The sequence below is a fragment of the Tursiops truncatus genome, chromosome 1 (genome assembly GCF_011762595.2).
Source record: "Tursiops truncatus isolate mTurTru1 chromosome 1, mTurTru1.mat.Y, whole genome shotgun sequence".
Classification (NCBI taxonomy): Eukaryota; Metazoa; Chordata; class Mammalia; order Artiodactyla; family Delphinidae; genus Tursiops; species Tursiops truncatus.
Genome location: NC_047034.1, coordinates 95627845 through 95652693, shown reverse-complemented (window position 1 = coordinate 95652693; position 24849 = coordinate 95627845). Strand labels below are relative to the sequence as shown.

Here is a 24849-nt window from a genome sequence, read left to right as displayed (position 1 = left end):
CCAGACCGGGGCATGAACCCGTGTCCCCTGCATTGGCAGGCGGACTCTCAACCACTGAGCCACCAGGGAAGCCTGGGTTGTTTATTTTTTTGATGTTGAGTTGTATGAGTTCTTTGTATATTTTGGATATTAACCCCTCATCAGATATATCATTTACAAATATCTTCTCCCATTTGGTAGGTGTTCTTTTTGTTTTTCTGATAGTTTCCTTCACTGTGCATAGCTTCTTAGTTTGATATAGTCCCCTTTATTTTTGCTTTTGTTTCCCTTGCCTGAGAAGACATATCCAGAAAAATATTGAGATTGTTGTCAAAGAGAGTACTGACTATGTTTTCTTCCAGAAGTTTTATGGTTTCAAGTTTTATATTTAAATCTTTAATCCATTTTGAATTTATTTTTGTGCATAATGTGAGAGAGTAGTCCAGTTTGATACTTATGCATGTAGCTGTCCAGTTTTTCCAATATCATTTATTGAAGAGCCTGTCTTTCCCACATTGTATATTCTTACCTCCTTTGTTGTAGATTAATTGCCCAATGGCATTTTTCACAGAACTAGAATAATGCTTAACTGTGTATGGAAACACAAAGACTTCAAATAACCAAAACAATCTTGAGAAAGAAGAGCTAGAGGTATCATGCTCCCTGATTTCAAACTATACTACAAAGCTACAGTCACCAAAGCAGTATGGTACTGGCACAAAAACAGACACATAGATTAACAGAATAGAATAGAGAGCCCAGATATGAACCCACACTTGTATGTGCAATTAATCTTCACAAACATTTTACAGTTTTAAGAGTTATGTATTTTAAAATTCATTTATGTGTAGACTCCGTGGCAAGTGATACTGGTTTTCCATTTATAGCAATGATATAAACCACTTTAGAATACATTGATTTAAGTTAAAAGGGTATGTCTTTAAAGAGAAATGGTAATACGTGGTGCTACGTGTGGTGGCAGAAGTTGAGAAAGTTGATGCATGATTAATTGAAGTTTGGGAAACATTGGCTTATTTGTAAATAATATGTTATACTAGCTTGTAGTACTGTAATTTTAATTGTTAAATAAAAACCTCATAGTCATTTTAATTGTTTGACTCTTACTTAGTTAAAAGTAAGAACATATATGTCAAATGCTGTTCTATTGAGAAGGTTTATAGGACTTCCTGGCAAAGAGTAGGGCAATTTTATAAAAGTCATACATATACTCACTAATTTCAAGGATAAATTGACATGGCAAACCAAGCACTATGCAAAGGGCTTTTGTTAAATTTTATCAATCAAAAGGGGGAAGATTCTTTTGGTTTGGGTTCATATATGCTAATATTTAGTGAGAAGAGTAGACAGCACATTATTTTTTCCCTGAGAAGCAGAAAAGGAAAACCAGGATATTTAGAAGATGCTTTGAAGTTAATTTTATCCAGAAAGTATTTTTAGAAATATTAGAATATCTGGGAACAAATCTTTGAGTAATAGTTAAATATAGATTTTATTTTTATTTAACATTTCATAACTGATTTAGTTACTCCACATTTAAAAAACAAATTAATACACCTTACTACAAAATACAAGAAATGTGGAGATAGTAGAAAATATAAGTAGAAATTCCTTCTTCTTCTACTAATATTCTCCCAGCCCTATTCCTTAGGCACAACTACTGTTAACAGTTTGAAGTCACCTAATTTTATTTTATTTATTTATATTTTTGACTGTGCCATGCGGTTTGTGGGATCTTAGTTCCCTGACCAGGGATTGCACACGGGCCACAGGGAACCCATGGCTGCCAGGGAATTCCCCTGAAGTCACCTATATTTTTTTTATAAATTTATTTTTTAAAATTTTTGGCTGTGTTGGTCTTCATTGCTGCGCACGGGCTTTCTCTAGTTGTGGCGAGCGGGGGCTACTCTTCGTTGCTTATTGCGGTGGCTTCTTTTGTTGTGGAGCATGGGCTGTAGGTGTGTGGGCTTTGGTAGTTGTGGCACGCAGCTCAGTAGTTGTGGCTCTAGAGTGCAGGCTCAGTAGTTGTGGCGCACAGGCTTAGTTGCTCCGTGGCATGTGGGATCTTCCCAGACCAGTGATAGAACCCGTGTCCCCTGCGTTGGCAGGTGGATTCTTAACCACTGTGCCACCAGGGACGCCCTGAAGTCACCTAATTTTTTTTTTTTTTTTTTTTTTGCGGTACACAGGCCTCTCACGGTTGTGGCCTCTCCCGTTGCGGAGCACAGGCTCCGGACGCGCAGGCTCAGCGGCCATGGCTCACGGGCCCAGCCGCTCCGTGGTGTGTGGGATCTTCCCGGACTGGGGCACGAACCCGTGTCCCTTGCATCGGCAGGAGGACTCTCAACCGCTGTGCCACCAGGGAAACCCTGAAGTCACTTAATTTTAAAAGTCAAGTGTAATAGCATTTAGAAATTGGAAGAGTAGGAATCTTTTTGTTGTTGTTGTTCCAGATTCTGCTTCCATTACCTGCGTCTATATTTTTAAGCAGATATGATGTATGGAATTACTGTGGGCTTTGGAGTCAGATCTGTGTTCGAATTCTAACTGCATCACAGAGCAGCAATGCGAGTTTGGGAAGTTCCTTACCTTTCTGAGTGGGAAGTTCCTTACCTCTCTGAGCTTTAGGTTCCTCAACAGCAAAGGCTTAATGTTGTTTTATTTCCAGCCTCTGATCTGGCCTAGTCTGTCTCTCTGTCTCTTTTTAATAGGAAACATATCTAAGAAGACCTGGCATAAGAATCCATGACATTTTTTCTCCTGGAGAAATGGAATTTGGTATTTTAATGACCACAATGTGCATGCATTCAGTAATACACTCCTTTATTAGAACATTTCACCACCCTCCCAAGTACCTATCATCAGGTTGTAAAAGGACATTGTATTTACCTGCCCCTGGAATCTTCCTGGAATTTAGATGGCCTCTGTTGGGTTTCACTTTGCACTTATTAATAATTTAACATTGGGATAAAAATAAAAAACAAAGACTCTCATCTTACAGTGTGAGAACATGGGTCATGTGTGCTAAGTCATGCAGGTAAGATGAGTAGCAAAACTCAGTGGGGTATCCGGTCTAAAGAGGTCTTTCATGTGGGCTGTTGTGTCCCTCCTGTAGAATGATTGCCTTAGAATTAAAGAGAATTAATGTAATTGCTCCTGAAGAGGGAAATGTATTTTTGCTTTTCAAAGGTGGTTGTATAAGCTTTAATTATCTAATCCAAACACAGGAGCTTTCTACAAGCAGCTTTCCCTTTTAGCAGGCATAGTCAGCTTGCAAATACTGCGGCATCTTTAGGTTTGAAAAATCACTGCATCATAACCAACTCTGTTGAGTATATTATATAACCTACTCGTTAGGGAACAACAAAGTCCTGTTTTAATATTGGTTACTGAAAATGGTCTTTAAAGCTAGGGTTGGTTTAGGTGGATTTTTGTAATTATTTGAGCTGCAGCTTGAGATATGGTTCTCCGTTGGTGGAATCTGTGTCTCATGTCTCGATCATTGTTTTCCTGTGGTTTCATTTTCTGTGCTGTTTTTGTTTCATATTCAATTTGCTTTGTTTGGTGTGTGCTTTATCAGACCTTCTTGTTTACTTGTCACAGGAATATGGAGCTTTCTTAATAAAGTTAGAAGTATCTTTTTATGTATTTATTTTAGCTTTCTTTCTTTAGAGAATTGAAGTGTTTTCTAGTCCTGAAATTATTAATAATTAAGTATATGTAATATATTGCTAGTGGAACAGCGTAAAGCTCAAAGAAACTTTGTAAGTAGAGAAGAAAACCCTACTTTTTAAGAACTGGGACTCTGTCATTCTTGTTGAAATGCATAGGTTTTTTTTTTTTTTGCGGTACGCGGGCCTCTCACTGTTGTGGCCTCTCCCGTTGCGGGGCACAGGCTCTGGACGCGCAGGCCCAGCGGCCATGGCTCACGGGCCTAGCCGCTCTGCGGCATGTGGGATCTTACCGGACTGGGGCACGAACCCGTGTCCCCTGCATCGGCAGGTGGACTCTCAACCACTGCGCCACCAGGGAAGCCCCATAGGGTTTCTTTTTTTTTTCTTTTTGATATCTGTATATCCATAGGAATAACTGATATTTATGGAAAACCATTTTAGTCTACAGTGCCTAGTCAGCCATTTCAAAAATTATTTCTCTCTTGTCTTTACAAGCTTCTAAATATATATATGCATATATGTATATATACATATACATTATATGTATTTATTTATATAAATATATAAAAAATTATATGTAATATTACTATATGTACTAATGCATAGGGTTTTGATGTTGGAACATATTAAGGAAATAATGTCATTCTTTCTAGGTAGAGAGGATTTTAGGGATGAAAGTTGATTCAAACTATAGAGGAAAATGATCAGTGCTCCTGTCTGAGAATTAAAATATTAAATTGCTCTTAGAATAAAACCAACCTCTCCTCATGGTTTGCAGTGCTCTTCACAATCTGAACACTACCTGGCTTTCCCTTCGCCCACTGCTCTAGTCACACTCATCTCCTCTGTCCAACTCACCAAGCTCTTCCCCCCTCAAGGACCCTGGCCCTTGTTGTTCCTCCTTTCCCTTAGCTGTTCCCATGGCTCTCCTCCTGAATGTCTCCAAGAGACCCCTCCCTGACCACGTCAAGGTATTAAGTAAGTCTACTCTCTTTCCAATACTCTGCTTATTTCCTTTTCAGCACTTATCTCAGACTGTATTTCTTTTTGTTAATTATTTTGTTTTGCCCCACAAATGTAAATTCTATTAAGAGAGGTGCCAGTACCTGATAAAGTGCCTAGCAGCTAGTATATAGTCAATAAGTTGATTAAATGGAAGTTATTTACTGGTTTTAAGAGCTCTTTTTTGTTTGTTTCTTTATTTATGATTAGTTTATCATGCTGGACTGGAGGGATTTAAGTATCCTTGACATCAAGAGCCAAACCAATATGCTTTCCAGTGCTCTTACCTGCATGCATTTCCCCCCATTTCATTGTGATTTTATTGATTGTTTGGAGAGCAACATGCGCTTTCCTCAGAGGAGACAGAGAACTCTGTAGATCTCCCAAGGGTATTGTGCCCTGAGATGTCTTTCAGAATTCACCAGGAACTAAATTACCTCGCAGCAGATCTTCTACGAAGGACAGGGAAGTCTGTATTGGTCTTTGGTGAACACACAGTTCAATAATGGAGGTACAATTATTCTGGTCCCAAAAGGGAAAACCTTGCCATTGTATCTGTTCAATGTGCCTTGTGAACAGCCCTGGATGGCCCCTTTATGGATTTGCCCTGTGTCTTTAAGCTCTTACTCATCCTTAAGCCAAAGGCTGTTGTTCCGCTTCAAGCTGAAAAGGAAATTTTGGCAGCTTGCTTGCTGTCTAAAGATCAACATTATCACCATGACAGTTGTCACTTTCAAAGTGGAAGAAGGGAAATGCAAACTTGGTGAGTAATTAAGTTAGTTTTGTGTCATTCTTTGGTGGTGTTCTAAATGTTGCTATTTATTTGTCTTAGGTAATCTATTTAAAGAAGACACCAGAAGAAGCCTACAGAGCACTCCTATCTGGCTCAAATCCCCCCTATCTTCCATTCAGGTATAACTGCTTGTGAGACTTGAGCTATGGCAACTTTGCTAGACAGCTCGCTACTTTAGAATTGGAGAATTGTGTTTTTTAGTTGTATGAAGAGTGTGACCATGATATTACATGGAATGAAATGAGACAGTAGTTTTTATTATTTTGTTTTTGTAGAGACCCCCTCCCCCGTCTAGTAAGAATAAAATAGCTTTCCCTTTTTAGGAATTAATTTTTTTCCTTGAATTCTTTCTATACCTTGACAGTTTAAGCACAAACAGTGCCTGATTTATGACCTAATAACCATGTCAAGATTTGTTAGATTTCAGTCATCTGCATCACTGATTCATCCATTCATTCTTTCATTTTGTGAGCATTGATTGAGCTCTGACCAAATGTCAGGGGCTGGGAATATACAATAAGAGCCTCAAAGCACCTTCCCAGAAGTACCTATTTAGTGGGGACCCTAATCACCTGTTTAGCAGACAAATCTAACTTCCATCCTGAGGAAGACTGTCTCTCATTACAGTGCTGGAAAAGAATGTTTTGTAAGTGACACCTGAAGAAGATATTTTAAAAATTTCATGTAAACTTGAGCTTATTTAAAGAGTAGAAGGAAATGTACTCCTTCTACTTCAGAAGAACTTCCATAACAGTCATCTCTGAAATGTACTACTTCTACTTCACAAGAACTTCCACAACAGTCATCAACAGAATTGTGAATGATTCTAATATTTTTGCCTTTTTGTTTATTTGTGTGTCCAAATCTACAAGCACATGGATTGCTTCTTATTGTTACTAATATCAAAATTACCAACAATAATGAAAGAAAGGAACAGGAAAGAATGAGGAGGCCTCTTTGTCTTCATTACTCTCCTGTAAACTCACAGAGGGCAGGTCCCAGTGCCTGACACTTAAAAGTGCTTTTTGTAAATATTTATTTTAATGAATAAGTTAAGACTAAATCCCCTAAGATCCAAAGGATTCCCACGTCTGTTTCTCAGACCACAAGAGGGAGAGTTATTAGGGACAGGGTGGGTGTCCGGTGAGGAGGATATAGGGACAACAACAGCTAGTATGCTTGATCTTCTCAGTGAAAGCAAGGGGTAAAGTACTGGAGTTGGGACAGTGAGAGGAAAATATCCTCAAGCAACCTAGAGGATGAGCTAATTAGCCATTGAAGGACAGATAAAAGGTTACAGATTATGTAGAAGAGAGTTTTAATGGTGAGGACAGAGCTTTTTTTCTCCCACTCCTAATGGCTTCTATAATTTGAAAGCTCTTTGTACAATTCTATTTTTTAGAAAAGGGTAATTGTTTTAGTTAATTTGGGCTGTTGTAACAAAGTACCATAGACTGGGTGGGTTGTAAACAACAGAAATGTGTTTCTCACAGTTCTGCAGACTGATTAGGTGCCAGCATGGTCAAGTTCTGGTGAGGGCTCTCTTCAGGGCTGTAGACTGCTTATTTCTCGCTGTGTCCTCACATAGTGGAAAGAGGGCAGAAAAACGCTCTGGGGTGCCTCTTATAAGGGCACTAATCGCATTCATGAGGGCTCTACCCTCATGACCTAACTACTTCCCAAGGTCCCGCCTCCTAATACCATCCCCATTGGGGATTAGGCTTTCAACATATGACTTTGGGGGGGACACAAACTTCCGTTTCATTGCAGTAATAATAATATTAATCACTTCCTAAATTTTAAGCAAAGTGGTTAAGAGTACATGATTTGGAGGCAGAGACACTGCCTGGGTTCGAAGGTTCATTCTGCTCTTTTCTATATGTAATAAGTAAGTATGTGTAACTTGGGCAAATTACTTATCCTCTCTGAGCTTCAGCTTCCTTTTCTGTACAATGGCTTCAGAGCTATCCTGAGGATTAAATGAGGTAATACATATATCACCGTGCCTGGTGCAGTACCTGGTTTTTGTTTTTCTTGTTGTTGTTAGTACTATTACTATTATTCATAAGAAATAAGGATTATCCACAAGGATATAAATATGAATAGGAAGTATTTCTAATGATCACACATTCTAGTAGGGGCAGGTAGCTCTATAGGCACGTAATTAATGGTTAAAAAGTTGGGTTTTATAAAAATAGAAGAAAAGATTCTGACAGAAATACGAGAAAGTATCAGACTCATTTAAACTAAACTTTTAAAGGGTTTCGCAGGTAGAGGAGGAAAAGTTAGGCATCTGTGTGCCCTACTGGAAAGCCCTGGAAGGGATTGTGTCTGAGGCAACTTCCAACATCCTCTGTGGTAGGAGCCATAGGGTCCGTGGTGAGAGAGGGGCCAGCAACTGTGAAGGGATCATAGGTGTACTTTTCCTTGAGACAGTGAGGACTCATTAAATTTGTTTTTTAAATCAGAAAAATGTTTACAATTTTTTGTTGTTATTTTGAAAACAACACATGCACCTGGGGATTGTAATGCTGTAACGTTTGTAAAATTGTAATTCCAGTCAATAGGCCCAGTGGACATTGTGGCTATTCAGACATTTTAAGTGGAAAATATATATTAATTTTTATGCTTGTGATAGTATCCACTCAGAAGTCATGGGAGATGTATTTGTTTCACAAGCCAGGTGAGCCTTGCTAACCTTAATTGTGAATTTAGATGAAGATACTGGAGAAGGAGAAGGAAAGAATGAATTCTTCCTTTAATCATAATTATATTTTAGCTTATATGTGATAGGTAATTAATTTGTTTCCTGAGAACTAGAATCTTTGAATAATTGGTAAGATTGGAATGGAAGAAAAGATATAAAAGATTATTACTACTTAACATAGAATTAAATCATGATTGTTATAATTGTAGCTTATTTATCCAAACTGTTTTTATTTAAATATTTGAAAATATAAATACATTAACATGGTTCAAATATTTTAAAATATATATAGTTTATAGTGAAAACTCTCTCTCCCACCCTTGATTCTTATCTGTCCAGTCCTTTCCAAATAACTTCTGGTATTAGTTTATTCTATATCCTTTTAGAGTTTCTTTATGCATATATAAGCAAATAAAGATGTACAGTCTTATTTTCCCCATTTTATCACAAAATGTAACATACTGTATGTACTATTCTGCATCTTGATTTTTTTTTCACTTAACTCATCTTGGATATATCTTTTCACATCATAAATAGAGAGCTTCCTTCCTCATTCTGTCTTACTGCTGTATAATGTACAAGAATGCATTTAATTGGTCTCTGACAGGTAGACATTTAGGTCATTTCCTATCTTTTTAACTGTAGCTTTTTAAGTCACATGGTCTCAAATGTATTTTAGAAGAAAGAAATTGAGACAATACTCTGGAGAATATTGTAGTGTTGTTAGACATAGAGAATTTTAGTTATTTGTTTACCTGAAAAAAAGAATGCTTAACACAGACGTCAGGCATTTTTTCCCCTTAGTTTAGGCACCTATTTCCAACTAAAAGTTTGACCTTGAGTATAACTAAGCTGTATTTCTCTGATAATGTGACACCAAGAGTTGGTGTACAACTTAATGTATTTACATTAAGTTGCATTTCTAAATCCAGACTCTTCATAAATCCTACATTTGAAGCAGAAAATACCACACAGTGTGCATTTATAATTCAGTGGAAAATTTAGTTGATAGAATACTACTAGTTTTCTGGAATTTTGCTACAGAAACAATTTTTTTCCTAATGCTGAGATAAGATGTGAGTTGATTTTAGTCTACTGCCCAGATCAACTAAAGTTAATGCAGTATTATCAAGAATCATCTTCATACTAGTCCTAGTCAGTCATCATTGCCTTTGCCTTCCTTTGATAATCTGGATTCTATCATCCACTAGGTTTTCCACCCCATTTATTGTTAAATTACATCTTTATCTTCATTGTCTAGATTTTTTTATCCCACTTCTGCATTAATACTTTTATTTATAAAACAGGAAGCCTCAAAGGAACTTCTATTTAAATGTGATTGTTTTATTGTCTAAAAATTAAGAAAAATGAGGACAGTTTTGAAGGCTTGTTGACGTGTGCTTGGTATCTTTACACGCCCTCTTTAATGAAATGCTTATTTACCATTTGTGCTATAGGGTTTTAGTCTTCCTAATAAAAGTGTTTTAAGGTTTTAATTTAAATAATGCTGTTCTTCAAGATTTATTGATTTAACAAACATTTATTGGAGCAGTCTCTTCCGTAGCACCTTTGCTCATTTTTCTAGAGAGGGTTGGCATGTCCTGTGCCTATAATTTCCTATTACATTTTGTTCATGCCCCATTACATTTGCTACATACACCATTAAAACAAATGTCTTACATTGTAATTATTTGTTTGCATGGCTGACTTTCCACCAAATATGGCTGACTCTTCTCTCAAGGGCTGGGATTGGGTTCTTTCCTTATTTGTGTGCCAGGGAATACATAATTAGTTTATTGCTTTTTCTGTGCCAGTCACTATGTTAGACTTATGGATCTAAAGATTATTAGGACAACTAGGTACCTGCTCCAGGAGGAAGGAGATTTAACACTGGAACTGGAGATTGGAGGAGCTGTTAGGGGTAGGCATCATGAATGCCTTTCACATTACGATGAAAATGGAGAATAACAATCCAGGTACTGGCTTTAGGTGCTGTAAGTTTTCATTTGTATGGCATAGGTTGTTTTTTATAATGGTAGGTTAGGTAGGATACTATAATATGATGCTTGCAGTGTATTACTATAACCACAAGTACCGTCTAATTGAGTTTTTCTATTTGGATTTATCTTAAGAATTTTAAATTAATAGTTTTCTATTAACCTAGTTAAAAATTCACTAAAGATGAAGCAAATTAAAAAAAAAAGATTTGGGTAGATTTACTGCTTATTCTTTTTTTTCTGTCAGTTTTATTGAGATATAGTTGATATACAACACTGTATAAATTTAAGGTGTACTGCTCAATGACTTGACTTTCATGTATTGTGAAATGATTACCACAATAAGTTTAGTTAACACTTATCACCTCATATAGTTACAGTTTTTTTTCTTACGATGAGAACCTTTAGGATCTACTCCCTTAGCAACATTCAAATACCCCATAGAGCAGTGTTAACTATAGTCATCATGTTGCATATTACATCCCCAGTACTTAATTTACCTTATAACTGGAGGTTTGTACCTTTTGACCACTTTCACTCAATTCCTCCCCCCCACCCCCATTTACTGCTTATTTTTTTAAAGATTTTTCCCCATTTTATTCCATTTTCTTTTTTTTTTTCTTTTGTTTTTAATTAATTCATTTTATTTTTGGCTGCATTGGGTCTTCATTGCTGGGTGCGGGCTTTCTCTAGTTGCGGCGAGCGGGGGCTAGTCTTCATTGCAGTGAGCTGGCTTCTCATTGCGGTGGCTTCTCTTGTGGCGGAGCACGGACTCTAGGCGCACGGGCTTCAGTAGTTGTGGCATGCAGGCTCAGTAGTTGTGGCTCTAGAGCGCAGGCTCAGTAGTTGTGGTGCACAGGCTTATTTGCTCCGTGGCATGTGGGATCTTCCTGGACCAGGGATCGAACTCATGTCCCGTGCATTGGCAGGTGGATTCTTAACCATTGTGCCACCAGGGAAGTCCCTACTGTCTATTCTTGATTACATGAAGTATAGTAGACTTTGGAGGCATTTGAATTTCTGGCTTGGTGTGACACTCAAGGAGTATTTGTTGTGATGTTACTGTCTGCAAGTCAGTTTTAGGGTGTTCCATTTAATGGTAAAGTAGGTCTGTCGAAAACTGTACTTTTCACTTGTACTAAGGATAGCCAATGTGTTTTATCAACAGTGACTTTATCTCAAAACTAGGGAAAGAGGGTATTTTTCACCTATTTTAATTCTTTAAGTCCATCCATCTTTACTGTAGGCTTGCTTGGCAGTTGACCTTCAAGGGAACAAGGGGCTTTTCAGTTCTGGGGCCAGAGTTGGAGTTTGAATTGGCAAGCCCAGTATGAATCTTTTTAGGTTCTCTTCCTGTCAGTCAGTGTACTACCAAATTGATAGTCCATACTGTTGACCAGTCATTCTACAAGGTCATATTAATTGCAGCCTCTCTACAGTCCCACGAGACCACCAACCCTTATTGGAATTCTTAGATTATTTTCTTGGCAGTCAATGGCAGTGGTTTTTAAATCTGCATTTTTGGGTGTTCATAAAACAGGTGTTTGTGAAAACTTTCTAAATCTCACAGAACACTGAAAAGGTAACCCATCTAAATTGCACAACTCTGCTTTTAGATCTTTTTTTGTGCTTTCAAATTCACTTTGTGCTTACTTCTTTTTTTATTGGTCCATATGTATTAGCTTGGTAACTTTTTTGGTATTAATGATTCATAAATCTGCTAAAACCCAATTTTTCTAGGACATATAAAATTAAATGGGGAATACAAATATACAGACAATAAATAACATCTAGGGGCCCAGTTTCGAAGACAAATATAGAAAACATGACTTAAAAAATAATGACTAGGTGCAGAGGTGAGGTTGAGGTAGGGTGCTGTGCTGATATCCAGTGGAATAAAGCTGGTTGAATGTTGGATGTCCTATCATAACCAGTTTTTAGTTTAGTGTGTTTTATTTTTTTGGTGGGTCTCTTCCTGTTTAGGTCCAGGAACATATTTTTGTGTGGCTATTTTATTTTAGTTTGGAGAAGAGGCTTATAGGTCAGTGTTTCCCAAAGTTACATTGGTTCTCATACTTGGTTTTAAAAAGCCTGGGAAGGGGATTTGCCTGGTGGCACAGTGGTTAAGAATCCGCCTGCCAATGCAGGGGACACAGGTTCAATCCCTGGTCTGGGAAGATCCGGCATGCCGTGGAGCACACAGTTGTGGCCCCTGCGCCACAACTACTGAGCCAGTGCTCTAGAGCCCATGAGCCACAGCTACTGAAACCTGCGCGCCTAGAGCCCGTGCTTTGCAACAAGAGAAGCCACCGCAATGAGAAGCCCGTGCACCGCAACAAAGAGTAGCCCCCGCTCTCTGCAACTAGAGAAAGCCTGCGCACAGCAACGAAGACCCTACGCAGCCAAAAAAAGTCTGGGAAGCTTTAAAAAATATTGATGCCAGGTTCTACTCCCAGAAATTCTGATATAATTGGCTTTGGGTGAAGTCTGGGTGTTGGGATTTTTAAAAACTACCTACATGATTCCAATATGCTGCCAAGGTTGTGCACTACTGCTCTATAAGGTTTACCGTGGCAAAAAAAAAAAAAAAAAAAAAAAAAAAAAATTCAACAGTCAAATAAGTTTAGAACTCTCCATCTTGGAGATTTTACAGAGCACATTCCCATTTTAAAGATTCTGCATGGTTCTGAGTAATAAAGTAACCTGTTTAACTCAGAATTTTCCCAAGTACTTCAGCCTGAAATCGGTCCCCATCCCCCTCCCACTTCTATTAACATCCAGCAGAGCTAGCTTTCTGAAACTCTAGGTTACATTTCCTGATCCACACCTGTGTGGAACAGAATAGATCTCTTGGGATTAGAATAATAAGCTTCCATTTGGGGAAATGTTTTTGCGTGGTTTCCTGAGTTTTAGAAATAGATGGCTTATCAAATAATGATATTTTATCTAATATGAACAGGAATAACGAATTTTCTCTTAAAGCAGACTTGACGCCAGAAAACCTTCCTTAATGGAGAACCCACAAACCTCCCTCTATCAATCCTTTAATGACGTTCGTCATTAAAATGAACCCATACTGTTTGTGTTCAGGGATGGGTTTGTTGTGTTTTGGGGATGACCCCTAGTGATATCCCGGTTGCCGAGCTAGTGTTAATGGGGCTGAGTCTTAATGGGAAATCTCACCTGGGCATGCCAGAACCTGCAGGTCTCTTAACAAAGGCCCAGAGGGGTCAACTACTTAGAACTTGGCATTAGGCTGCCTTCTTTCTTCTAAAGCAAAGTAAACATGTGCGGGTAGGTGTTAGATGCAATTATAAAATGTATCTCTTTACATAAAATGTTGAACCAGATATTTGTTAGTTTAAATATGATACTGTGATTTTTGTTAAAGTTTATTTAGCATTAACTTTGTACTTCAAAGGGAAGTTCTCTTTACCATGTTTTTTCCCTGAGTATCAAAAATGTAGAAACAAAATTTATTTTATTCTCTCTTAAGACTTTCATTCTCAACTTTTCTTTATGATGGCTAACTCTCTGCTTCTCAGTGTTGATCTTTGGGGTCATTTCTACCTCCATGGATCTTTAATAAACCTTTACTTTTGATGCTTGATGTGATGGGAAAGAATCTGCATTAGTTTTGATTAGTGAGGATGGGTCAGTTTCCTGGGTATTGCAAATAGAACAAAATAAATTATCCAGTCCGAACTGTGGAATCTATTTTCAACAGCTGGGGCATATTGAATAACTGAGGCCACTATGAAAAGCAGACTCTTTATCCGGTTTTCTTGTTAAAGTGTTAAATAAGCACCACTATTCAGGATCTGAGGACAGAAACAACTGTCAAGGTTTCTAGGACCCAATAATACGCAGAAGGAAGTGAGTAATATCTATTCTTTTTTTGGGGGGGGGGACATGGCAGTGCTTCAGTGGTTTGAGTTGTGAAAATTGGCTCAGGTTACTTTTTTTGTTTTTCCTGTTTTTATGGTTTCAGACCAGTGTACCAAACTTTCTGTAGAAGGGTAAGTGCCAAATTTTTGTACTCTTCACAGTACTTTTCCGATAGCCAGCCTTAGTTGATAAAGGTGGTTTGGAATAAGTTTGCAATCATTTATGTTGGTGAACATAGTTATTTTGTTGAATGCCTCGTATATGAAGCTCTTATTTTCAATATTGGAGTCAAAGATAATTTACTATTATTTTTATCTTTAAAACAAAATTACTGTGGTTAAATAGGGGATAGTCAGGTGTTGATAAAAGGCCCAGAGCACAGCCCTTGGCCTGTTTTTCTGGTATCTGTTATTGCTAGGGATTCTATTCTGCTGACTTATGCCCTTTTAAGCCATGACTTAGAAATGAATTTTCACAAATCTCTGTTTCTTTAGATGAGCAAAATGATTAGTGTATAGCTTTATGTTAAATCTGAAAAGCAGGAGATTCTGTGTCCTGTGTTTTTGTTAGGTACTGGTCATGTTCAATTTTTGGCTCTGCCCCGTGAAGCCATTTGATTTTTGTTCTTTTCTAAGTGGGAAATAGCTTCGTTCTCCCCACTAATTCTTAGCAAATACCTTTTTATCTTGTAGGTCTAGATAATATAAACCATTGGCTTGCTCTTTTCCCTGGAGCTGGTGCACATATATCGTGGATGTGTTCAGAGACTGGAAACCAGATGTAATTTGGACAATTGTGTAAAGTATTTTTGGACATTGTCTAATTCCCAAGTATCCATACAAATTAGGGCTGAATTGTCTAGTACAGTAGCTATCACCTACATGTGCTATTCAGCACTTGCAATTTGTTTAGTCCAAACTGAAATAGACTACAAGCCTATAAAATACACATTGGATTTCAAAGGTTTAGTATAAGAAAAGTAAAATATCTTATTTATAGTTGTGTTGATTACATGCTGAAATATTTCAGATATATTGGATTAAACAAAATATATTATTAAAATTAATATTATTTATTTCTTTTTATTTTAATATGGTTATGAAAAAAATTAAAATTACACATGTGGCTCTCTTTTGTGGCTTTCATTATATTTCCATTGGAAAGCAGTGATCTAGATTACATTTTTGTGATTGTACACAGTTTACGATTACAGATTTTTTATATAATTTTTGCTTTGAAATGTCCATAGTTCCCAGCCACTTAGAGTTGTTCAGGCATATGTTGAATGGTCTCCTTGTAATGGTTATTCATTCATTCATTCATTCATTCAACAGCTACAAGAGAGTAATGTGCCCAACACTGTACTAGATTCTGGGCATACAACATAAAGGGCACATTCCCTGTCCTTAGGAAGCTCTTGATCTTGTGCTGGTTGTGTAGATGGGATTCAGTTCAGTGATTGGAAGGGTGCTCAGATGACCTTTGAGATCCTTTCTAACCCATTGCTCTGCAGATATTTGCTTGCCTCGTAACTACTTGCTATCTGGAGAATTTACAGAGAATCAGAATCAAGATGTGTAAATCATAGTCATTTCTGTTATTTCTCAGTCCATTTACTATAGCTCTGTTTTATTCTTTAATGTAGTCTCCACATTGTAAACACTGTGACTCTGTTTTTCATTTATTCTTCATTTCAAACAACTTCATTAATAGAAATGCTTTCTTATTGTTTTGTGTAAATATGTTCTTTCATCTCTGGTTTCATCTGCTCATTATTAACATTTACAGGGTTGCTTCATTCTGAGTGATTTCTTAGATTCGTAGGTTGCAAACAGTGGTGTGTTGTTAAACCGTCTCTGTAATTAAAGAGCATTTGCTGATTTGTGTGGTGTAAATTTTCCCTCCAATGCTGATTTGGGCTCTCAGAATTTTTGAATATCTAACAGTTGACTCTTGAGAGCCTGTAGAAAGACAGCTTTAGTACAATAGGGAATCAAGCCCTTTCTCTTTGTATCTCTTTGTGGATGGTGATTCTAGTTTTCTTAAATTTAATTTTTCTTCTACTGCTTCTCTGCAAAATAAATGTAAAAATAAACAAAAATCCCAATTGCTTCACCTATAAAATATTCATAATTCAGTATTTCATTCAACAAATATTTATTGACTGCCAGTGATTTTTATAACCACTTCATAATAGTTTTATGGTTCAGTTGACTGTTATGCCAGAAATCACATTTAGAAAGATAGAATTGCTGGGATGGATAGAATTTGGATGGTCAAGCATGAGGTTGAGCTAAATTTGTATTTGGATGTCTCTAGATAGTTGTTGGTTGTAACATTAGTCTTCTGTATTGGGGATTAGAGACACATGATGTATTCTTCAGCAGGGATGAATGATTAGAAATCCTGGGTGTTTGGGGTATTATTACCTTATGTCCTGAACGAAGAGCAGCCTTGTGTTTACCTGTTTAAGAGAGTAATGCAATATATGGTAAAACTGTCATGGTATATAAGTGTTAGAGCTGTAGTTTTCCCAGGCAGCACAGGATGTGCAAGCGTTTTCCCTCAATTGACGTCTATGGGATTTCAGTGGTCCTTTATGAGGGAGGTGGAAAAATACATGTCCTCTTATTCAGCTCAGTAACTATTTGGCTCAATAAATATAAATGAATGCATGGATGAATGAGTAAAAAAGCAAACCAGGAGTTAAATAAACAATTGGGAACCAAAACTGCAATAAAAACTGTGGGAGTATAAAACTTTGTAGCACATTGGTATAGTGATTTAAATCCTGAAAGCTCTGTGTAGCCTCTCTAAAGTGTCTGGGTTAAAATAAAAGTGTGTTTAATACCACTTGCCAAAGAAAGAGAAAACTACTTTGAGTGTCACTGCTTTTTAGCTTTATTCAGTTAATACTCTTTGGCAAAGAGAACAGAAAGAAATGATCTTAAATGGACAGAAGGGATTTGGGGTTAATGCAAAGAAAGCTCTTCTTGCTAGTGAGGATGGAGGTGTCAGGCTCTCGAGTTAACAAAAGTGGCCATAGGAGATCATCGAACATTTTCTTGGGATGATCTCCCAAGTTCCTTTACTTAATTTAAACGTTTATTGACAAACATTTATTGACTATCTATTTCATGCCAGGCACTGTATTAGGTACTAAAGAGACAATGGTGAGTAAAAAAACATACAGATCCCGTCTTCTTAGGGACTATTGTAGAGAGAGAGTCAGGGAATCAGATAAGCACATCATGATATAATGTCAAACTGTAGTTAAGTCCAGTGGAAAACAATGGGGACCTGATCTAGCCGGAGTGGGGTTGGAGGATTTTCCCTGAGACAAGTCATCTTTGAGCTGGGATCTGAAGGGTGAGTAGGGTGACCTAGGCAAGGCGATTGGAGAACATGTGACCAGGGGAGCAAAGGTTCAGAGTGCCCCTCTGGGGAGCTCAGGGAAGGGGGTTGTGATGGGCACAGAGAGTGAGGGAGCACGATGTGAGGAGGAGACTGGAGAGGCGGGCAGGGCCAGATACCACAGGCCTTGCATCCACTTTAGGATTTGAACCTTCCCTCGAGAGAGCAGTGGGAATCAGAGAAGGGCTACAGCAGAAGAGTGGCTGGATCAGACTTGCCTTTTAAAGAAATCACTCTGGCTGCAGTGAAGAGAACTGATTAGAAAGGCGAGGGGTGGATGTGGGGAGGCTCTTGTAGTGTGTGGAGAGGTGCTACGTGAGAGGCAGCAGAACCGAGGAGAAGTAAATGCGTTCACAAGATGTTTAGGAGGGAAACACAGTGGGGCACGGTGCAGTAGGGTACGGGAAATGAGAGAGACAGAAGGACTTCTGGGCTGTAGCTTGAGTGATTGTAGAAGCTGTGTCTTTTACCAAGTTACAGAGGGTTGGAGGATCAGATTATTGTTGTTGTTTTGAGGTAGGGGCAGATTCAAGAGATTCTTCTTCCACAATGAGTTTGAGATGCCTTAAGACACCCAAATGGAAATGTCATGTATGTGGTTGGCTATCCTGCCTTGGAGTTTTAAGGACTTTGTGCTAGGGAGATAAATTTGAGGGTTATTGGCAGATAGATGGTACCTTACATAGATGAGATTGTGTAGGGCAGGGATTTTCAAAATGTGGTCCCTCCTACCAGCAGCACTGATACCACCTGGAAACTTGTTAGAAATGCAGATTCTCAGACCCCGTTCCATACCTACTGAATCAGAAACTCGGGTGGAGCCCAGCATTCTGTGTTTTAAGAAGCCATCTCGGTGATGCTGATGCTGATGAATGCTAAAGTTTGAGAGCACCTGGTCTCGGAAGAGAGCATGGAGTGCGGAGAATTTGAGTCTGGAATTGAATCTTGAAGAGACTGGGAGGTGAAGGATGACTTTGCAGAGGAGATTGGGAAGGAGTAGTGTTTAGAGAGGTCAAAGCAAAATCCAGGAACAGTGAAGAGAATATTCAGAGGGAATTACTTGTTCTTGACCGAGTAAATAAAATGATGCTTGCAGAATGTTCCCTGAACTTAGAATAAGCAAATTTAGAGACAGAAAGTAGATTAGTGATCGCCAGGGTTGGAGTGGGGACGGGGAATGAATGAGGAGTTACTGCAAATGGGTATAGAGTTTCTTTCTGGTGGTAAAATGGTTTCGAATTAGTGGTGTGCATTGTGACTATACTAAAAATCACAGCATTATGAATACATTAAAAATCACTGAATTGTACATTTTAGAAAGGCTAAAATGGTGAATTTTATCTCAATTAAAAAAAAAGTCCCCTGGGCTTAGCCATATGGAGGTCATTGGTGACCTTAGTGAGAAATGTTCATGGCATGGATGAGGGTGGAAGCAGAACAGAGGAGGTTAAGATGTGAGAGAAGAGAAAGTGGGGGCAGGAAGATGAATAGTTTTTCAGAGAAGCCCTGTTTTAAAGAGGAGGCCAAAGAGAGGGTGGTGGCTGAAGTTAAGAAAATTTCAGATATTTTTTTTCTTTTAAAGATGGTAGGGACTTGAAAATGTTTGACTGCTATTGGGAAGGATCCAAGAGAGAGATACGGAGAGGAAAGAAATCATCCACTGTGTTGAATAATGATGCAGTTTCAGGGTAGGAAAGGACTTTTGAGTTTAATAGAGCCTGGCGTTTTCCTAATCTTCACCTCCATTTCCTATAACAATGTAGGTGAAAAATATTTCTTGCAAGCCATCTGCCAATTCAAACTTGAACGTCGTGTGGGGCAGGTTAGCTTGCTGCCTTCCAGGACCAACCATTTTATTTTTAGATGGTTCTAACTACATTGGGTGGTTGAGGAGACTCAACAGGTAAGATTTATTTATAAAGTAGGAGATAATATTGCTTTTATAGAGTAAAATTTTTCAGCTTCTTAAACTACTTTCAAACTTATCATAGTCATTTCCTTCATTCTTATTTCCAGAAGAACCCAGTGCTGCCACTTCCTGAGCCTTTTGCGAATTATCTGGTATTAATTGGGTTGATGCTCTGATTTTTCCCCTGTCACCTTAGTATTCAGTTTTCTTGGTCTTCTAATTTATTATCACTCATGTATCTGACTTCCAGCTTTCAGAATTTTATTGCTGTTGTCTGTTCTCATTCTCCCTGACCTTGTTGGATTCCATTTAAAAAAGCCTTTTAAAATTCTCTTTTTAGTGGGGTTTTTGTAGATAACATGGATTTACTCTGCCACCTTTATCTTTCTCCCTTTTTTTTCCCCAGAGAATATGTAACATGTTTTTGTGTCCCTTCACTTTTATGGTTACTTTCCTTTGACTATGTATGAGCCAGGTACCACTAATAAGCCATTTCTCTCTTGCGTAGTTATGAGGGCAGGTTTTGGGAACCTGTTGCCTTCATGAGGATTAAATGTGTTAATGTATCTAAATTACCCAGCAGAGTAAGTGTTGGAAAAAGGTATGTCATCAACTTTCCCCAGTCCTGAGGATGTGACTTAATTTTATTGCATCCCTTATTATATTTCAATTTGTGAATGTCAGCCTGTCTTTCTAGCCTGCTGTAACTGCTTTGTATCCTAATTTTGTCAGATGGCCTGTTAACGCACCCTCGCTCTCAGGTCTGCACATTTGATCACCAAGTCACCAGAGCTCTCTTTTCAGTTGTTGGTAAAAACTGTGGCTATGCTAAGACAAGAGATATCATGATAATCTCACCATGCTTTGCAGACAGTACGAGAGACTGGATCTGGAGCTTTTCTGATAACTTACATTTGTGGATCGGTTTAGCTGCGTCTAGGTGGGAAGATACACTTGAGGGAAGTAAGGAGCACCTTCAATTCTTATTTCTTTTACTCTTTTTAAATACAGATAAGTTTTTTCCCTAAGTTTTTCTTTTCTCTACCAAAGCAGTAGTTTTTAAACTAGGGTCTATAGAGAGAATTCAGATGACAAAAATATCTTTTTTTAAAAATTAATTAATTAATTATTTATTTATTCTTGGCTGTGTTGGGTCTTCGTTTCTGTGCGAGGGCTTTCTCTAGTTGCGGCCAGCGGGGGCCACCCTTCATCGTGGTGCGCGGGCCTCTCACTATCGCGGCCTCTCTTGTTGCAGAGCACAGGCTCTAGGTGCGTAGGCTCAGTGGCTGGGGCTCACGGGCTTAGTTGCTCCCGGGCCTAGTTGCTCACGGGCCTAGTTGCTCCGCAGCCTGTGGGATCTTCCCATACCAGGGCCTGAAGCCGTGTCCTCTGCATTGGCAGGCAGATTCTTTTTATTTTTATTTTTTTGCGGTACGCGGGCCTCTCACCACCGCGGCCCCTCCCCACCGCGGAGCACAGGCTCCGGACGCGCAGGCTCAGCGGCCGTGGCTCACGGGCCCAGCTGCTCCGCGGCACGTGGGATCTTCCCACGAACCTGTGTCCCCTGCATCGGCAGGCGGACTCCCAACCACTGCGCCACCAGGGAAGCCCACAAAAATATCTTTATTTTCACTAGCCATGTAAGTTATAAGATTGCATCCAATTCTAAATGTTGGAAATAAACTATAGTAGTATTAGCAATATAAGTGACTTTTTCACAATAGAAACTGCATTTTTATATCCCATTGCAGTTGTTGCATATATCTTAAGATATTTATGTTCATTTCTTCTTTAAAATTATAGTTGTTATCAGACTTGCTACTAGATCTTGTTATATATCAATATTAACAATAAAGTATGGTATTATAAATTTGTTACATTTTGATGACTTTACATTTAATTGCATTAGTGTTCTGTTATTTCTATGTATTTTATTTTATGCCTTTAAAAACATTCTGAGAATAGACATTCACAGGCTTCATCAGAATGATGAAGGGGGGGTCCTGCTGAAGGGGGGTCCATGACACACAAAAGATTCTGAACTCTTGTCCTAAAAAGACAAGTTCCTACAAAGGAATGTGTGGTTATTTATATAAACTAGTATTTTGTCTTAGATCCCCAGCTACTCCTTTCTCTGGTTTAATCCCTTAAAATTTGCTTCTTAATATATGGCTTATATCTTTACAAGATATTTGAAATGGGGTTATTTGTTTTTCACTGACCCATGAGTTCAGATGGCATTAAAAAAAGAACTCTTGAAATCACGATTAAATATCTAGAATAACCCTTCCTTAACATAGGTTAACGTTGATGTTTCAGGACTTAAACATTTCTGTTAGGCTGCTTTGCTAACCTACTATTTTTAAATTAGGTTATCAGGATGCTGAAACTCAGTGATGTTGACATTGCATTTAAATTCGTGGCTTAGCAGCCATAGTTTCAAGTTACCTTAGATGGTTGTGATACAAGATTCAGTTTTATGTTAATTATGTGTTAAAGCCTTTAAGGGTCATTTTCTCCTCATGGATCATCTTCTGTGGCTGCCCCCTTCCTCCCCACCTTGGACCAACTCTGTGTGGTACATTTGACTTTGTGATTGGCAGGTGCCTGACAGCTCTATTCCTTCAGGTCAGCAGTGGGGGCTGGGAAGAGCGACTGAGAGCCTTGAGGTCAAGTTTCTTGCCTTGGACACCTTGGAACATTGTTAGTGTTAAAGCTCCAGTGCCAGTTCTTGCTAACTGACCTGAACTTGATACTTCAGTTTTATGTTGCCTAAAGCAGGCCTGCTAAGTTGCTCTAAAAATTTAAATAAAGGATGAAGCACTCAGTTTTCGGTGCAGTAGGTCTCCACTCCTTTTCACAGAACACTTCATGGTGCATTAGAAGCTCTCCTGGATCCTGAGAGGAGATTGTTTGGAAGCATTTTCCTTGGCATTTTTTTTTGTGGGGGGAGTGGGGGAATGAGGGTCGGGCGGGGGGCAAAATGGAGGTAGTGGCATATAATCCATGAAAACAACTGCCAGGTTCTGTTGACCTGCATGCATTGTCCCATTTAAATTTTTACGCTAGGATTTGCCATATTCCTGACAGATGGTTGTTTCTCTGTCTGAATACTTCTCATGATGATGCATGTTTTCGTTAATGAAATACTCACTGTTAATAATAAGAATAGTCATAATATTTATTGTTTCCTTTGTGCTAGGCACTATAGGAAGGACTTTATATTTTTTAAATGTAATCTGACAACAATCCTGTGAACAGTAGCAGCTATCAGTACCTTCATTTCACAGATGAGGAAACCAAGACTCATAGAGGTAAAATAACTTGCTTGAGGTCCCAGCCAATTTGTGGCAGTGTTGGAATTTGAAGGCAGCCTGATTCCAGAGCTCAGGTTCCTAAATCTGCTTTCTTATTAATTCAGCTAGTTGGATTAAAGCAATTTCAGAAGTTCTGGAGTTAAGCTAGTAGGATCTGATGTGTTACGTAAGTTTACCGTGTTGACAGCTGTGAATCCAAATAAGCATGTCTCCAACTGACTTTGGTATTTTATTATTTGAGTGTTCTAAATGCATGTTTTTAATGTTAAGTTTTTTTGTGTTCACAGGGATGCTTCCTTTGGAAATTGCACTTACAATCTCACCATCCTCGACTGTTTGCACGGAATCAGAAAGGTAATAACAATCTCCTTGCTGTGGTCGACATTGTAGTTTAACAATATGAAAAAAGAATTATGTCTATATCCTTGTTTGTTGTTGGAGAGAAGAGAGGGGAGGGAATAAGAAGGCAGCTTTCCACTTCTTAAACAATGATGGATCTGTAATACACAGACCACAGGGCAAATAGGGGTGGTGTTTCAAGGGATAACTCTTCTTATAGAAGTGGAAGGGGTCTCCCTTTCTCACTTAAACTATTTGTGTTATCACTTCTGTCTGCTGCTGTGCCTGTGATGTTGCTTTGTCACCTGCTCAGCTTCATTATCAAGCTAGATCTTCGTGTGGGAGGGACAGGAAGTTATCTAAGTCTCCTCTGTTAATGTGGAGAACATTTCCACATTGTTTTTCTAACTGGATAGTATTACATGCCCATGAACATGAAGTAGTAAGCAGGTCAGATATTATTATCTCATTTTTACAGTTGAGGAAACAACCCCAGCGAGGTTAAGTCACTCTCAGGGCCACAGGGAGTTATTAGGAGGGCTCGTTCTAACTCAGATTTCCATATCAATATGGAGTTCTTTCTCATATCCTATCCAGGTATGTCATAAATCAATGGTTGTCAAATGGTGGGGACTTGTGGAGAGATGCAAATTCTCAGACCTCATCCGAGACTGATTGAACCATAAATTCTGGGAGTAGTGCCCTGCTGTCTGTGTTTGTATAATCCCTCCATGTGATTTGATGCACTCTGAAGTTTAGAGTCATAATTATTTAGTTATTTATATATATTTTGGAGAAGTTAATCTAAAAGATCTTTGAGAACTTCGGAGCATGTTTTAGAAACATTGATTTACAAGCTGAGAAGTCATGCATGCTATACTGTGAATTCTAATGAAGGTTCAAGGTACATCATTCCATCTAGAACATATAGTCGTGACTTATGAGTCAGGAATGTACGTGTTTCAGAACCCATTGGCAAGGGTCATCGTGGACTGTAAATATAGTATCAGTAGTGAGTCTTGTTCTAGTTTCTTTTCTCTGATGTAATATAACATTGCTTTGGCCTGTTTTAATTTGAGAAAATTGCTATGGTAAATTATGGTACTTGTTTTCTGTATGTATATTTTTGACTTTGATATTTCATCTAGAAATGAATGTAGACTCTGTAAAACTTTAGTTCTCTTTTCACTTAAAAACTATCAAGATAATCTAGCCTATCCCCTGCAAATAATATCACCAACACACACTTCCAGTAACACCAGTTAAGAACCCTTCTACATCCAGTATACCCTTATGTATACCGGATATATCACCCAGTATACAACCTAAAATTGTAGCATTTAAAAAAGTAATTTACTTATTGTTACATTATTATTATTTTGCCTATCCTGCCATCTGGTACAGGCTGTTTCTTTTATAAAACTTATGAAATTGAAAAAGAGTTCACACTGGAATATCCTTGCCTGTTATTATGGTAACTGGTAACTTGATATAGACATTTATGACATCCTTCCTGTTACAAAGGAAAGGCACGACTTTGTTCATTAAGGTCTTCTGTAAATTTCTTGTTTCATCAAATGCTGGGTTTATTTTACCCAAATGAAGATGAGATTTTAGAGGATCTGATAGATTGTTCAACATGTCTTTAAGCAACTGGGACACACTTTCCCTCTGTACATTCTTCTATAAAGCATCGTGTGCTGGGCTATTTTTGTGGCAATGAGCACCATACCTCCTAAGAAGGTAGACAGACTATGGCCACATTTTTCCCTTTGTAAGAAGCATATCTTTCTGATTTTGATGTATCAGCGT

The 24849-nt window shown here is 38.3% G+C and overlaps 1 protein-coding gene across 4 annotated transcripts in view; it reads left to right on the top strand.

Annotated features, from left to right (window-relative positions):
* CDC14A (cell division cycle 14A) overlaps positions 1 to 24849 on the top strand; it is a 184429-nt gene that overhangs the window by 63115 nt on the left and 96465 nt on the right. For 3 of the 4 annotated variants that reach the window (XM_073810345.1, XM_019920029.3, XM_073810342.1), the window contains 2 exons: positions 5506 to 5585; positions 22986 to 23052. In XM_073810345.1, coding sequence (XP_073666446.1) covers positions 5506 to 5585; positions 22986 to 23052 — 147 coding nt within the window. The remainder of the gene's footprint in view (positions 1 to 5505; positions 5586 to 22985; positions 23053 to 24849) is intronic. The other variant, XM_033862898.2, reaches the window with a different exon arrangement.